This window comes from Myotis davidii, unplaced genomic scaffold (genome assembly GCF_000327345.1).
Source record: "Myotis davidii unplaced genomic scaffold, ASM32734v1 scaffold370, whole genome shotgun sequence".
Taxonomy (NCBI): Eukaryota; Metazoa; Chordata; class Mammalia; order Chiroptera; family Vespertilionidae; genus Myotis; species Myotis davidii.
Window position 1 is genome coordinate 7694547 of NW_006288615.1, and position 15687 is coordinate 7710233.

The following is a 15687-nucleotide window of genomic DNA, read 5'->3' on the forward strand; positions in this document are numbered from 1 at the left end:
GGGCTGCGGGCTGATCAGGGTGGTGGAGGCCCATCAGGGGCAGGGCTTAATGGGGGGAGGGGCCATGGGAGGTTGGCCAGTGGGCCCCACCCTCATCTGCCAGTTCGCTGGCTGCAGTGGGCATGATAGCAACCAGTGGGAGTCATAGCGACCAGTAGTTCCAGTCGTCATAGCATTCAGGTCCTGGCTTTTTATATATATACTAGAGGCCCGGTGCACAAAAATTTGTGCACTCGGGGGGGAGGGGAGTCCCTCAGCCCGGTCTGTGCCCTCTTGCAGTCTGGGACCCCTCAGGAGATAACGCCCTGCTGGCTTAGGCGTCCTCCTGGTGGCAGAGGACAGGCCCAATCCCTAGGTGCAGCCCCTGGTCGGGCTCAGAGCAGGGCCGATTGGGGAGTTGGGGTGCCGCCCCCTGTCATACACAGAGCAGGGCGATCGGGAGGTTGTGATTCCACCCTCAGTCACGCTCAGGGTAGGGCCGATTGGAGGGTTGGGGCCCCATCCCGTCACACTCAAGGCAGGGTCGATGGGGAGGTTGCGGCGCCACCCCGTCATGCACAGAGCAGGGCCCATCAGGGGGTTGGGGCGCCGCACCCTGTCACACACACAGAGCGGCAGGGCGATCAGGAGGTTTGGGCGCTGCCCCGTCACGCTGATCCCGGTGCCGGGAGGCCTCGCGGCTCCGCTGATCCTGGTGCTGGGAGGCATATTACCCTTTTACTATATAGGGTAGAGGCCTGGTGCATGGGTGGGTGTCGGCTGGTTTGCCCTGAAGGGTGTCCTGGATCAGGGTGGGGGTCCCCACTGGGGTGCCTGGCCAGTCTGGGTGAGGAGTTGAGGGCTGTTTTCAGGCTGGGGGTGACTGAAGCTCCCAACCCCTCCTTTTTTTCTTTTTTTTTTTCTGGGCCAGCTTTAGCTTTGAGGCTTGGCTCCCGCTCTTAGGGCTCTGCTGCTGAAAGTAGGTTTCTGGCCTTTGCTTACAATGTTGCGATCCTGCTGGCTGAAGCTGGGCAGGTTTCTGGGGTTTTGTTTAGCTTCTATGTTTGTTACATAGTTGCTTGCAGCTCAGAGGCCTGCAGCGGCAGGAGGGGAACGTTGGAGTCCTCCGTCACTGAAGCAAGCAAGTCTCAGGTTAGTTTCAAGCTGCCTGGCTGCCGGCCGCCATCTTGGCTGGCAGTTAATTTGCATATCGCCCTGATTAGCCAATGGGAAGGGTAGCGGTCGTATGCCAATTACCATGTTTCTCTTTTATTAGATAGGATAGAAACTGTCTTCATAGGGACTTTCAGAAGACAGGTACAAGCTTGCAAACTGGTACACATTTTCTGGAGAATAATTTTAGAATATATCAGTAGTTGTAAAATGCATTCATATAATCTGGCCAGTAACTACACTTTTATACCTTAAGCGAGTAACTTGTACAATATGCTCATTACTGTACTATGGATATGAAGAAATTGAAATGACTGGAAAGATCAATATTTAAGAGATGGTGTATCTCAGGGCTGACAAACTCTCTCAGTAAAGGACCAGACAGTAAGTATTTTAGGCTTTGAGGCCTATATATGGTTGCTGTCATGTATACCTTTCTCCTTACAATCCTTTAAAAATGTGAGGACCACTCTGTGCAGCTGAGTGCTGGATTTGGCCCCCAAGCTGTGGTTTGCCACCCCTGATTTCTATCTCAACCAATAGATTCAACAGCAGACATGAAGGGCCATTAAAAATCAAAATTCTAAATATTTAATAAAGTAGGGACATGCTCATGATACTAAAAATAGAATACAAAGATATATGCAAGATAATTTTTATTTAGAAATATATAAGCACACACATTTTAAAAAAAGATTGCAAGAACCAGCATTAAACTGTTAGCACTGGCTTCTGTGGTGGCAGAATCATAGGCGATTTCATTGTAATATGGGCTTTAGTTTCCCAACTTTCCATTATGAGTGGATATGACTTCGACCTCTGATTCCTCGATCTGCTATCTTTTCAGTGTCCCTCACCCTCCTTATCAGGTTAAACCGCTCACTCCTTCACTCTCCTCTGCTCCAGCCACACTGGCTGGGCTGCTGGGCACACTCTCCCACCAAGCTCCTGCCCAGGCTCTGTCCATGACCTGGCCTCCCTGTCCCATGCTTACCCCCAAATACCACAGGCCCACTCCCTGCGTCACTCGGGCCTCTTCAGAAAACAGGCCTTTCTCGCACCTTCCCCAACAGCGTTTTCGGTCACTTGCTGTCCCGTTACCCAGTGTTGCCTTCCTTCAGCCTTTAGCACCGACACAGTTCTATTGATGTGGGTACTCTATCTCCCCAACAAAACATACATTTGATGGCATGAGGTGTTTTACTTGATACCAAATCCTTTACATCTGAAACAGTGCCTGGCATGTGGTGAAGGTAAAGTGGCTGCTGAATTAATAACACAATCAATTCAATATAAGACCACCATTTGAAAAGAAAGAGGAAATCTGCCTCAGTACAGGTTAGCCTGTTAACACCTAACTTGAAACATAATTCCTTCACAAATCCATCTCTGCAGCAGGCAACATATCCAACTCAAACACCAGCCCTCCCCGTTCCGGCCGTTCTCAATGTCCCCATACTCACAGCATCCGCAGATGGTAGAAGGAAGTGTCACTCTGGTCGAGCCACGGCCCCTTGTCAAACTTGAGATATTCGATGTCCTCCACCACCTGGACAGTGGGAATTCCAATTTTAATGGAAAGTCTCATTTTAAATGACACGATATTTTAATAACCATAAACTACAAATATCTGGCAGGAAGAATCACACTATAAAAGTGAAAAAGGAAGGAAGTCCAAACAGATGGCCTTCAGTGAAGAGGGGGACTGAGTGATGATCCCTCAATGTGGGCGTCTTGCCCAGTTAACACAGGAGACATTACCTGACAGTCTGGGAGAAAAGGGGCAGGTAAGAGTCAGACTAGGGAGGAGACCTGAGTTTGTGATAGACACTCATTTCCTCCAAGCAACTTCATTCCAGGAATAACAGAATAATAATAAAGTAAATGCGTTCCTTTGGGAAGTTCCATGACCCATGTTCTCAGCCCAAAGCCTGCGGCCAGGACAGCCTGGCCTCCCAGAGGAGCACCTTTAGGATGCACTCTCTCCCGAAACACACCCAACTGGGAGAAGTCATCTAAGTTTCAAGAATTTTGATGTATTCAATAAGAACTCAAGTAATGACAGTCTTAGAGCTAAAATGCATCACTCTTCTTAAACACATGCCATCTATTCTCTAAAAGATTTCACAATAACCTAAAACAAGTCAGCACTACAAACACAGAAGGCTGGGAAGGAATGAAATGTGGCTGAATCAGTGGAAGAGCAAAATAAATCAAACCTAAAAGGAACTCTGAAGCCGGCCCAGAGCCAGCTGAACGCAAGCCTCCCATAGGAGAGCCCTGCTCTCTCTCCTCCAAGCCAGGAGGCAGCTCAGGGTGTTTCATAGGGAAGCAGGCAGCTCTATGATCCTTCTGCTATGTCACGACCTGCAGCTCAACCCCAGATCACAAATGTTTTTTCTTCTAAAATTCTTATTTTTTTAAGTAATTTATGCTTTTTTTTAATGTTCTTATTGATTTTTTTTAGAGAGGGAAAAAGGGAGAGGGTTAGAGAGACAGAAGCATTAATGATGAGAAACATCATCAATCGGCTGCCTCCTGCACACCCCTACCAGGGATCAAGCCCATAACCCAGGCATGTGCCCTGACCAGAAATTGAACTGGTGACTTCTTGGTTCCTGAGCCACACTGGCTGGGCTGTGCTTAATATATAAGACGTGAGATAGTACTTTTCTTTTTTAGCAAATGAATGGTCAACTGCCTCAATACCTTTCAAGAAATAAGCTGTTTTCCTATACTTTCTTATTAGTCTTTAAAATACTGTCTTTACCAAATCAAGTCTCACACATGTGCAGGTGCACACACACACACAAGCACACACACACATGTGAGCACGCACGTGCACCTGTTTCTGGACTCTGTACTGTTCCATTCATCTATTCATTTATTCTAGTATTACTACCACAGCACTTTCATTGCCACAATTTTATAATATGCTTTTGTATTTTGGAAGGCAAATGTTCTTATATTACTTTTTTTCAAAATTTTTTGGCTATTACTCATTAATTATACCGAGATTCACTTGAATTTTTACAAAATGCACCTGCTGATTTGGGGGAAGCTGGTATCTTGACATACTAAATCTTCCTTGTTAACTAAGTCAAGTTTCAGTGTTACCTTCTGTATCATACATTCTGAAACAGGTAACTCGCGGTTCTTTGTATCCACCACTACATCATTTTAAGATCACAGAAGCAGAATTATTTATAAGAAAATAATGTGCAGAGAGTGTGATGAGTGTGGAACTTCCCTTTGATTGTAAAATACAGCTGTTTCCCAGACCATTGGGAACTGAACGGATAATCTGATTCGCAAGGAGCTTATACATGAATTGGATTTAATAATCACAAACTTTTCAGTCATTTTCTTACCTTTTCTGCATCTTGAGCTTCCTTTACACTATACTGTAAAACTTCACATTTTTCACTGTAGATAAAGAGGAAAGTCAGTGTAAATTTTCCAAGCTTTCATTACTGTACAAACGAGCACTTAACCTTGAAGTTGCCACTACAAACAGGCACAGGTCACATTCTTGAACTGGGTGCTGGGCTGGGCCTGCACTGGCTTCCATGGCCTGACTAGGTCAGGAGGACAAGTTACAAGTATGAATGTGCCCATGACGGACAGTGACAACAGCAGGTCTGCTCCTGCCTTCCCTGCTGCTTCCACCCCACACACGTGAGAAACCAGAGCCACCTGTGTCTACAGAAGGCAGGGCACACAAGTCACCTGCACTGCTATGCAGACTGTCTCCAGAGGCTGCACTCATTAAAAAAAAGTACAAAGGAGGCCAGGGACGCAGTGAGACATGTGCACTGACAGCAGCCCAGTGGTCATGGTGGACACACACATAGATTACCTGAGCTGCTAGAATCTAGAATTTCAGAGGCAAATGAACCATCAAAATAAGCTCTTTCAATCAAACTATGCAACAGGACAGCACTCCCTTCCCTTTGTCCTTGGCACTGAAAATCCATCTTTGGATCCCAGAGAAAAGGGGACAACAGAGTGCCATTTACTCTGCCACTTCCTCTCAACACGGCCGTTAGAGACCTGCTCACCCAGCAGGAGATGACTGAAAGCTGAAGGCTGGTAAGACTATATCTTACCAGCCGAATCCGGTTTGGCTCAGTGGATAGAGCGTCGGCCTGCGGACTGAAAGGTCCCGGGTTTGATTCCGGTCAAGGGCATGTACCTGGGTTGCGGGCACATCCCCAGTGGGAGATGTGCAGGAGGCAGCTGATCGATGTATCTCTCTCATCGATGTTTCTAACTCCCTATCTCTCTCCTTTCCTCTCTGTAAAAAATCAATAAAATATATTTAAAAAAAAAAAAAGACTATACCTTACCAGTGAAGGAGGCTGCCTGCTTCCATCTCCAGACCAACTAGACAGAAACTCTAGGCCACACCTGGCCAGAGGCCAGCAAGGCCGCCCATTAGAGCCCACTCTTGAAGGGGACAGCAGAATGCCGAAGGTGGACTATGCTTCCCACAGATTGTCCACACAACAGACACAGGGACATTTTCTCATTTAGGTGTCCCTACATCAGCGCACCGTCCTATTCATGGGATGTAACCTATAGAATAAATACCTTAAGAATTCACAAGCTGAAATCCACGAGACCCACTACTATGGTGCCAAACATCACCACCTCTCAGACCATGGTCAACAGGCTACTGTTTCATCCACAGTTTTACTTCTGTGGTGTAAGAACTAGCTGTAGGCATACGTGTGTGTGTGTGTGTGTGTGTGTGTGTGTCTGTGTGTAAACCAACTTTTCCAGATGAACACCACACTATACCAGATTTTACAATGTTGCTCATGCTCCCTCCTGTCCACACTTGCCTCCTGCATGCATTTCTCACTCCTGACCTTGTTGTTTGAACAGGCAGTCTACACATGGATGAAGTTGATTCCACCCAGCAGCTCGTGGTATATGGATTTACAGGAGCCACTTAACCCAAACACTGATTAGATTCCATTTAAAGTATCCACAGACACAGCTTATGTTCACGCCTGTCTGTACCAGTTCCCTGAGCACGACCAAGCAACCCTTCTAGGTCAGTGTGAATGTGTAGTTGCCACCTAAAGCAAAAATATGTGAAGTTTTCTCATGCTGAAACCCATGATGAAATAGAGCTTCAGTTTACTTAAAGCATAAAAAATTTTAAAACTGTAAGACAAGAAATGTTTTGACAAAATAAGCAAACCAAAAAAACCAACCAAAAACCCTGCCAAATCACACAGGAAAGTATGCTATCGTTCTTGCTTAACAGCAGATTAAACACTCAGACAACATCCTTGCACACAGAGAGCTCCTTGGGCGGCGGAGCGTCAGGACCTGTGTGTGAAAGACTGTGCTCTCGTAGTCATGCCCTTGGCTCACCTCATTTCAGGAAGGAAGGTCTTCTTATAGGCGTTCTCGATGTCCTGAAGATAGGCAGAAGTGATCTTCATCTCATGTGGCTAAACAAACAGAAGTACAGGTGTGAAGGCTCAGCCTTCTCTGCTTTTACCTGTGCGTGTATGAACTGTGGACACCATCAGTGGACAGTGTTTTCTTAGAACTCATGCTGGGCGCTGCAGGGACTCTGGGTGATAGGAAGCGGCCTTGGGACGACTTAGGATTACTCTCATCTTCATCTCAGTGTCAAAAAGAAGGTCCTGCCCTGGCTGGTTTGGCTCAGTGGATAGAGCGTCGGCCTGCAGACTGAAGGGTCCCGAGTTCGGTTCCAGTCATGGGCACATGCCCGGGTTGTGGGCTCGATCCCCAGTAGGAGATGTGCAGGAGGCAGCCAATCAATGATTCTCTCTCATCATTGATGTTTCTATCTCTCTCTCCCTCTCTCTTCCTCTCTGAAATCAATAAAAATACATTTTTTAAAAAAAAAACAATGTCCTTCTTCCCCAGGAAAATGTTCCCTGTGGGAGTGACATTTCCAAACAGGAAGCAGTCCCAGGGCAAGTGGTCCTTATCAGTTACCCTTGTCCCCATTATGCTGCAGAGCCAGCGCCTCTAACCCAGTCCCAACCAAGGCCACAGAGAGTAAACGGATATGTGTGAGATGACTGTTCTACTCTTCAGTAGGCAGGAAAAGAGTTAAACAGACAGTAGTGGGATTCAGAAATCAGTTTTGATTCATAGGAAAATAAGAGGCATGAAATCCCCATTAGAGAGCAAAAGGTACAGGGCCAAGGGAAGTCCTGTTAGCACACCTGTCTTACAGAATGGTTTAGAACAGTGGTCGCCAACCTTTTGGACCTCATGGACCACCAGTGGTCCACGGACCACCGGTTGGCGACGGCTGGTTTAGAAGACACAGGCAAAGGGGACAAGAGTGGGCTGGCACTAGGGACTGGAGGGCGCTGGTGGAGAGCAGCAACTGGCCAGGGGCCTTCAGTCCTTGTAAAAGTGCCTGCTCTCTCGGGGCCATGTGTGCCCCACCTTGTGAGCCTCAGCAGTCATTTCTGCCTCCTGCAGATGTCCCTGTGAGAGACAAGGAGGGTGCAGAAGAGAGATAGGCCTCAATGAAAAGCTGACTTACATCTCCCTTCTTCTGAATCTGAGCTTGGACCTCTGGAACGGGCATGTCGATGTAGATCACCACGTGAGGAGGCAGGTACTCGCAGATGGTCACTTTCTTCACCTCGTTGTAGTGGTCCACACCTGGCACACACAGGAGAGGCGCCATCTGTCATCTAATAGTCCAACATAGGTGTTTCTAAAACACACTCTTCTTCAAATACAAGGACAAAGGCATATGCACCTCTCAGAGCCAGTCAGCTGTCAGTGCAGCTGCAAACCAGCCGTGGGATGGCTCTGCAGGTGCCAGTGGCCCTAGCACAGCAACCCTGCAGTTCCACAGTCCTAGAGTACCAGGCCCAGAGATCATGCTGGGATGCAAACCCTGACTTTAACAGCCTTAGGATTTTTAAATGCATCTTGGACACACTTAACACACTGTGGACAGGTCACGAGAATGCTCGCTTCATATTACACAGTGTTTTACAAAGTATCATATTTTAAAAAGATATTAGCTTGTAAGAACATGTAATAAATAACTTCAAAATGCAAGGGGTATTTAATTTTAAAGCATGCCTTAACATTATGTAAAACGTTTTTGTACTCATTCAATAGAAACTTACCTGGCCACTGGGTAAAGCTAGCACTAAAACTACTTACTTCCTAGGCACCAGGAATGGGTCATATACACTCTAATATGTGTATTTATTTCTTCATCATAACAGATCTTCTCTAAGGAGTAAAAGACACCACCCTTGCCCACACAGGAACACTGTCAAGAAAGCATGGTCTGCACATTGTCACATGGTGGAAACTTCCAGAAGTGACAAACTTTGTGATCACACTAAGATGCATGGAAAGAAAACTACCTTGCTCTAAAGCAAACACTCAGGTGACCACTCCTGGCAGCTCTGGTTTTCAAGACAATTCAGGACAGGCCGCTGGTCCAAGGCAGCTGGGAAACGCGAGAGGCCAGTGAGGAGGTGGAATCAGAGTGAATGGCCAAAGCTCACCATGGATGCTGCTCCCTGACCATAACCACCTAACATCTGTCCATGCAGAGAACACGCAGCCTTGAGTTTGCTTCCTATCCATCCACCCTGGAACCAGGCCCATCCCTCCCACATCAGTGGAGCTCCCTTCAGCTGCTTCCTCTATATTCCTGTTCCTGCTCCCATTTCTTAGGCAATCTCACCTTCTTGTACGCCACCCACATGCAAGTGATCTCTTTCCCCCAACCCAGCACTGCAATGACTCTTGTTGTGGCACTGATGACTGCCACCACTACCCTATGACTGTCTACCACTACGCTACGACTGTCCACCACTACCCTACTGGCCCTGTGTGTATTTCTGACCATTCAGGCGCAATTCTGCACTGGCCTTCCTTCCTGGAACCTGGAAGCCCCCAAGGATTCCAGTCTCAGGCCTCACCTCTCACTCTGTGGGCTCTGCAGTGCTGACCCCTCACACTCATCTCCAGCCCAGACCACTGCTCAGGACTTTAGCTCAGACACGCAGCTGCCTTAAGGACATCATCACAGCTCTCTCACAAGAATCTGACTGGGCATGCCCAGCTGCTGCCCTTGAGGGTCCTCCTCCCTTGGTGACCCCGTCAGTCCAGGCAGGTCCACTTTTACTCTCCCATGGAGCTGACCCCAAGCTTGCCATGTGCACCTGCTCTGTCTCAGATCCACCCACCTCAGCAGGCTGCCCCACTACCCCGTGTGGCCCTCACCCTATGATACACTCGTCCTCCTCCAATTTCCTCTCACCAGACATCCCTCCAGATGCATGAACTCAAATCTCACCACATCCCTCCATGCCTAAAACACTACAGGGGCTCCTCAGTCCTTTCAGGTAAAGTCCTAGCGACCAAGCTGAGGGGCAGCCCCTCCATGTGCACCGTCCTCACTCATCCTGCTGCACTGTGCATTGCTCGCCAGGGTTCACTCTCTAAGGTCACCACACACCATGTCCCAGCTGGTTAGACGTCCTGTATGCTTCCACAGCACCCCGACAATACCAAGGACCCACACGCATTTTCCTGCAACTAGCCACCTGTGCTGCTTTAACACTGCCTCCCCACTGCAGGACAGGGGAGCCTCTGATACATCTTCATCTCCCTGGCACCTGGGACAGAGCCTGCACACAGCCTGCCCTCCAGAAGGCTGCTGATCGACTCTAACTGCCACTCAGTATGTCCAGCAGGGGTTGGTACCGTGGTCAGAGGCCAGGGCTCTGGCTGCTCCCTGTACAGGCAGGCAGTGGACACCCTCAACAGCAGGGCAGACAGGCATACAGGAGCAGACAGCCTGGCCTCACTCATCACTGGCGTGCCCCCCGCTCCCCCATTCACTAACCAACAATGCTTACTCTGCCCTCCAGAGATGAGCCACCCCCACCTCCCCTCCAGCAGGCAGAGCACACAGAAGAAGGTCCATGGGCAGACTGACATGGCCCTTCCCCAGCCCCACCCCTCCCTGCCCCACCCCGCCCAGCACACTCCTGGGTACAATAACCTGGCCCGGCTAGGCAGGCTTCTATCACCTCTTGTGGTCAGATGACCTTTACCCAGGTCTTTATTCCTGTCCACATGCCACTTGTCAGAATGGCCAATGCCCCACACAGAGCTACTGTCCCTAAAAGCCTCAGTGCAGCACCCTGTTGGAGAGAAAGGGTGATGATAATACCAGCTGTCACCAGGTATAGGCATGAGAGATGAAAGACACCTAATTACAAAATACACTAGAAAGTGCAGTTCAGGGAAATTAAATCTATTGACCAAAGAAAAATAGCTTAGGTAGCAGCTAGAGCAGAGAGCCGGGGGGATTTCTTGGGGAAGGCCATGTGGGAGCTGGGGGTTCAGCTGTGTGCTCACAGCCCAGGACACCACTCTGCTTTCACAGCAGATGTAGCCTTAGGGGAGAGAGGGTGGAGAAGCCATTTGTTTCCTGTGGAGTTACTAAATAATGGCAGACGTTCCCAGAATGCACACCAGCTAAAGGTGGTGTATCACAGCCCTGACGACCCAGGAGCTGGCTCGAGAAGGGACTCACACTGCCTCCGGATGAAGCCCTGCTTGTACATCGCATCCAGGAACACAAAGTCGCTGTAGATGGAGCGCTCCAACACGACACCCTGCCCTGTTTCAAGGAGGGAAACAGACACCAAAAATCAGACATGATGACTACAGCACTGGGAATGTGTAATTTCATTTTAGAAAGGGGGGAAAAGTTATTTACAAGTCCAAATATTTTCAAAAGAACATAGATACACTTCTAAGTGGGAACTGATTTTCAAACAATATTTTTTTGGTTTGGGCAAGAGACCATACTGCTTCATTGTGTCAGCTGCAACAAAAGCATCTGATTACTAGAAAGTGTTTCCACTTTAAACCACAGGTTTCCCCGCCCACCATGCCCATCACAATCCTGCACCTGCCCCCTTGGTGAGACCAGGCTCCTCCTCAGGTCCCCTCCGGCCAACACCCCACTCACAGCTAACTGCCAGCTTTCTCCCAAAGGCATTCCTATCTAACTACTTAGCACCACTCCTGCAGCAACCCTCCCAGTGCAAGCCTCCTCACCTCTGACCGGCCTGTCTCCAGCTCAGTTCCCGCCCACCTGCCCCCCAGCCTCAGGCTGCTCTCACTCACCCACATAGGCATTTCCAAACTGCAGCCAGATCCTGTCACCCCTCCACTCAAACTCTCAATAGCTTCCTCTCCTTCCGGGGAAAAACCAACAACTGACCATCTCGCCCAGGCTACTTCTCTGGCCTCCTGCCCCTCAACTCCCAGCCTCGTTCACTGCGCTCCCACGTGATGGCCTCCTGAATGTCACTACAGCACACAGCGGCTCTCCATGCTCAGAGTGCTGGTACCCAGAGGCTCCCGGCCCATTTCCCTGCACTCAGTCCTGCAGTGCTGGGCAGAGGCCTCCCCTGACCTTCCCATCTGGAAGAGTAGCCTCTAGCCCTGCTCCAAACCCCTTCCTCCCTGCACCTACACTCACTACCTGACATGGCACCAATTTTTGCCTTTTACTCCGTGTCTCACCTACTAAAATGTAAGCCCCAGGGGTGGGGACTGACTTCCTGTGGTAGCCCCTAGTTCCTAGAACACAGCTGGCACTCACTAAATATTTAATGAATACATTAGTATAGCACAAAAGGAAACAAGTTTTCATTTAAAAGGTTTCTTTTTAAGAAATGGGGAGTCCTGAGGCAGGGCTGAAGTATGCTTCAGGAAGAACCTGGAGTGAATGGAGTGTCATTAATGCCTGCAGGCTCCACGTGGCTCCTGTGAGCTGGTCCTGGCACAGAGCATCAAGGCCACATTGTTTAATCAGGAGCAGAGTTGATCAAAATCAGGGCTTATGTTCATAGAAGAAAAAGTATCACTAATAACATGTTAGAAAAGTAAGATAATAACTAGGCCCTCTGAAACCAACTAAAGAGCATTATCCTGCATCTCGTTGTGCAATCTGTGTATGTGGGACCTGCCAGAACATAGACAGGGTCTCTCAAATGCAGGCTTCTGAACCAGCATCATCAGTTACCTGTGCTCACACTCAGACCCCATGAAGCAGAACCTCTAGGTCAGCGGTTCTCAACCTGTAGGTCGCGACCCCTTTGGCAGTCGAACGACCCTTTCACAGGGGTCGCCTAAGACCATCCTGCATATCAGATATTTACATTACGATTCAGAACAGTAGTAACATTACAGTTATGAAGTAGCAACGAAAATAATTTTATGGTTGGGCCACAACATGAAGAACTGTATTTAAAGGGCCAGAAGGTTGAGAACCACTGCTCTAGGTGGCAGCTGGGCTCTTCGTAAATAAGCTCACCAGATAACTGATAGTCGATTGGTGTGGCAACCATGTACTAGTACATGGCTGGTACAAACCACCCATCTCGCACATAGCATCTGTTTCTGTGAGAGAATGCAGGACTACTTGGGCTTGTGACTGTGGCCGCGTACCAGTGCTGCATCCGTCTTCTGAGTCTCAGGGTGTTCTGAGGACCAAGTCTCACCCATGTGCAAGTTACCAGGAGGATGATGCAGCCCGGCCTGAATTCCAACCTTATTCTGCATTCCCAACAACTTGGTCTTGCCCCATTTGTACCGAGTCCCTCCATCTCCTGTGTCCTTATCCCTGGTACTTGCCCCCAATACGCTGGGCCTTGCCTGCCCCAGTACCTAGCCCTTGTCCACTTCATGCCTGCTTCATGTAACTTCCAGGGGCACCCCCCTCCCCCGCCCCTGCTGTGTATGCCATCTCCTCCACCACTGCCATCATCCAGATGGTTAACTTCCACCCTCTGGAGTGATGGTGAATTCCAGCCCATCTCTGAGCTTCAGTGACAATCCTATTTTGTTGCAACCCTACCTCTGTCTGGCACATGGCCCCATTCCCACGACTATGACTCCACTTCCTCCCAGTCATTTGGAGGTCCTTTTTCCCCCTCCTTTGTTTTGACAAATGTGCCAGACAAATTCCATATACTCCATAAATCTCACTCCAATACACAAAAGTTAAATAATATGAAGTGAATTTATTCTAAAACGACGATCACATGGGTCTTGGGAAATTTATGATCTTATGGAAAGAGAGAAGTTGCTTCATCAGATGCCCTTAAGGAAAAACTCACTAGTGGCAATCTAAAGTGGCTGAGTTCCAGAACAGGGTTCAAGTGCAGAACACGCGCACCAGCTACCTGGCCATGGATACTGCACCTGTGCTCAGCAAGTGTTCCAAGGCGTCTGCGTACTGCAGGAGGCGACTGGCATACAGCCAGGACTGCAGACGGTAACTGTTGCCGTCGTTACTTTTGGGATCATCGTAAAACTTCTCCAAACTGCAGTTGCCACTATACTGTACGTCCAGGGGTTTTCCATCCCCTGTGGTGCTGTCTACATAGTGTATTCCTGCTTCAGGAAAGTGCTTCAAGCCTGAGGAGAGACGGACCACATGAAAAGAGAGGTGGATGCTTCACGCCCTATCAGCAAGCAGCATGCACTAACAGGAACCCCTATCTGAACACCAGCACTGAGGCTCACTGGTGAGGACCTGGGGACAGTAACCTGCACACCAAAGACACAGGTGTGCTCAAGGGAGCACTAAAGACACTGAAGACATGTCTGAAACAGGCATGAGAGAAGCATGTCGGCTCAGAGGTTTCACTGCAACAAGCCTCCCTGCACCCCCACCCCATATGAACTCAACCCACAACTATGGGAGTCCCGTGTGCAAGCAAGCAGGTGCTCATTAAGGATCACAGGAAGGTATGGGAGTAGGAAAGGGGGCTGGCACCTGGCTTTGCTCTAAAGAGCTGTGTGCAGTCAGCTTCATACTGAGTTTACCCATCTGTGATGACTGCCTTTATATGCTCCGTTTCAGAGGCTGTTATAAAGCTCAAGTAAGACAGCTCGTGTCAAAGTGCACCATTTCCACCAAACTGAGAATGGCAAGGATTTTTTAATTTTCCAAATATGAAAGTTAAAAACAGCTTTTATAAATATTTTTAAATGCAAAATACCTACCTTAGCCCAATGCTACCTAGCCAATATTAAAGTAAAATCAACCTCAGAGAAGCAATCATACATCGGAGAAAATACTGTCATTCTGCATGACACAGATTCATACCTAGTTTCTCTGCTATTGTTTTTGCAAGCTTGCTTTTTCCAGAACATATATTGCCATCGACGGTTATCACTTTGCTGAATTTTGTCAGTTTTTTTGATGTTTTGTCACCAAATATGAACGCCAAAGGACCAAACTGTTTCTGGCCCTGTACACTCGTATGGATTCCTCCCTGAAAAACACAACAACACATGTGGGCATGCTGGCTGCTGCAGGCACGAGCAGCTATTAGGTAGAAGGCCAAGAAGGCTGTTGGTATAAAACTGCCAATATCTACAACTTTACTACCTATTTGTTTAATTACAGGTCTCCCCGTCCCACACCCAAGGTAAATTCTTAAGGACAGGGGATTATGTTTAATAAAAATTGGATAGATGAAAGTAAGGCAGAGTGTAGGGAGAGTGGGGGGCGGGGGAGGGAGGGAGAAAGGTAGGAAGGACATAAAGAACATTTCTCCAGTCTAGTCTGTCCTGATTGCCTCACTGTCTTCAAACAGCTCCACTAGGTGTCCTGATAATTCCTGTAAGCTAACAGACCTAAAACTGAGATGTGGCATCCACACCCTGCACCCAACCCTGATCCCTCAGAAGCTCTCTTTTCCACTACCAACCAAGGGAAACAGCGCAGACATGGAGTCATCTTTCACATGCTCCTCCTTCCTCCAACTCCACACTCACTCACAAAATCCTACTGATCCTGCGTCACCTTCCTATCCCACGGATCCACAGATGTCCTCACCTCTCTCACCCACAATGCAAACACCTGCCTCATCTCCTGACTTCAATACCACCAATCTATTTTTTGCACTAAAACCATAACAATCCCTCCAACGCGCGCGGGCACACACGCACACAGAGAAATACAATCGAGGGGCAAAGTGACTAGCAAGCCACAGCCACCCAGCGATGTATTCCCAAGTTTCCAGCCACAGTTGTGCTTCTCTGGACCCTCCGCGTGCAATGCCAGCCGTCCCTGTTGGCGACCACGGGGGTCCCCTTGTCCTCTCAAATCCAGCCCAAAGGCCTTCTGCTCTGCGTCAGGCCCCGCCCGGGCTGGCTGTCAGAGCCGCTACGCGACCCAGTGCAGCGGGGAGCGCGCGCCGGGCTCCTTTGCGCGCACCGCACACCTGCCCGGGGTACGGGGCCTGCAGACCGGCCTCCCACACCAGGGCAGAGGGCGGCCGGTTCGCCTCGGGCCCCTGGGATAAAGAGGCCGGGGAAGTTCGCGGCCCCTGAGGTCTGTCCGCGAATCGGCACCGGGGGCAGAGGCGTCCCCCCGAGACAGAGACACTGAGAGCCGCCGCCCAGAGGCCCGGGGACAGCGGAAGGGGTGGCACCGGGAGGGCAGGCCGGACCTCCCGT

At 49.1% G+C, this 15687-nt stretch overlaps 1 protein-coding gene across 1 annotated transcript in view; it reads right to left on the bottom strand.

The window, feature by feature from the left end:
- Positions 1–15687, bottom strand: part of NDUFA10 (NADH:ubiquinone oxidoreductase subunit A10) — a 30371-nt gene that overhangs the window by 14355 nt on the left and 329 nt on the right. Inside the window, exons 2-8 of the mRNA XM_006760507.2 lie at positions 14330–14498; positions 13420–13635; positions 10736–10822; positions 7700–7821; positions 6541–6620; positions 4524–4578; positions 2616–2701 (exon numbers count right to left, since the gene is read on the bottom strand). Of these exons, the coding sequence (XP_006760570.1) occupies positions 2616–2701; positions 4524–4578; positions 6541–6620; positions 7700–7821; positions 10736–10822; positions 13420–13635; positions 14330–14498 (815 nt within the window). The remainder of the gene's footprint in view (positions 1–2615; positions 2702–4523; positions 4579–6540; positions 6621–7699; positions 7822–10735; positions 10823–13419; positions 13636–14329; positions 14499–15687) is intronic.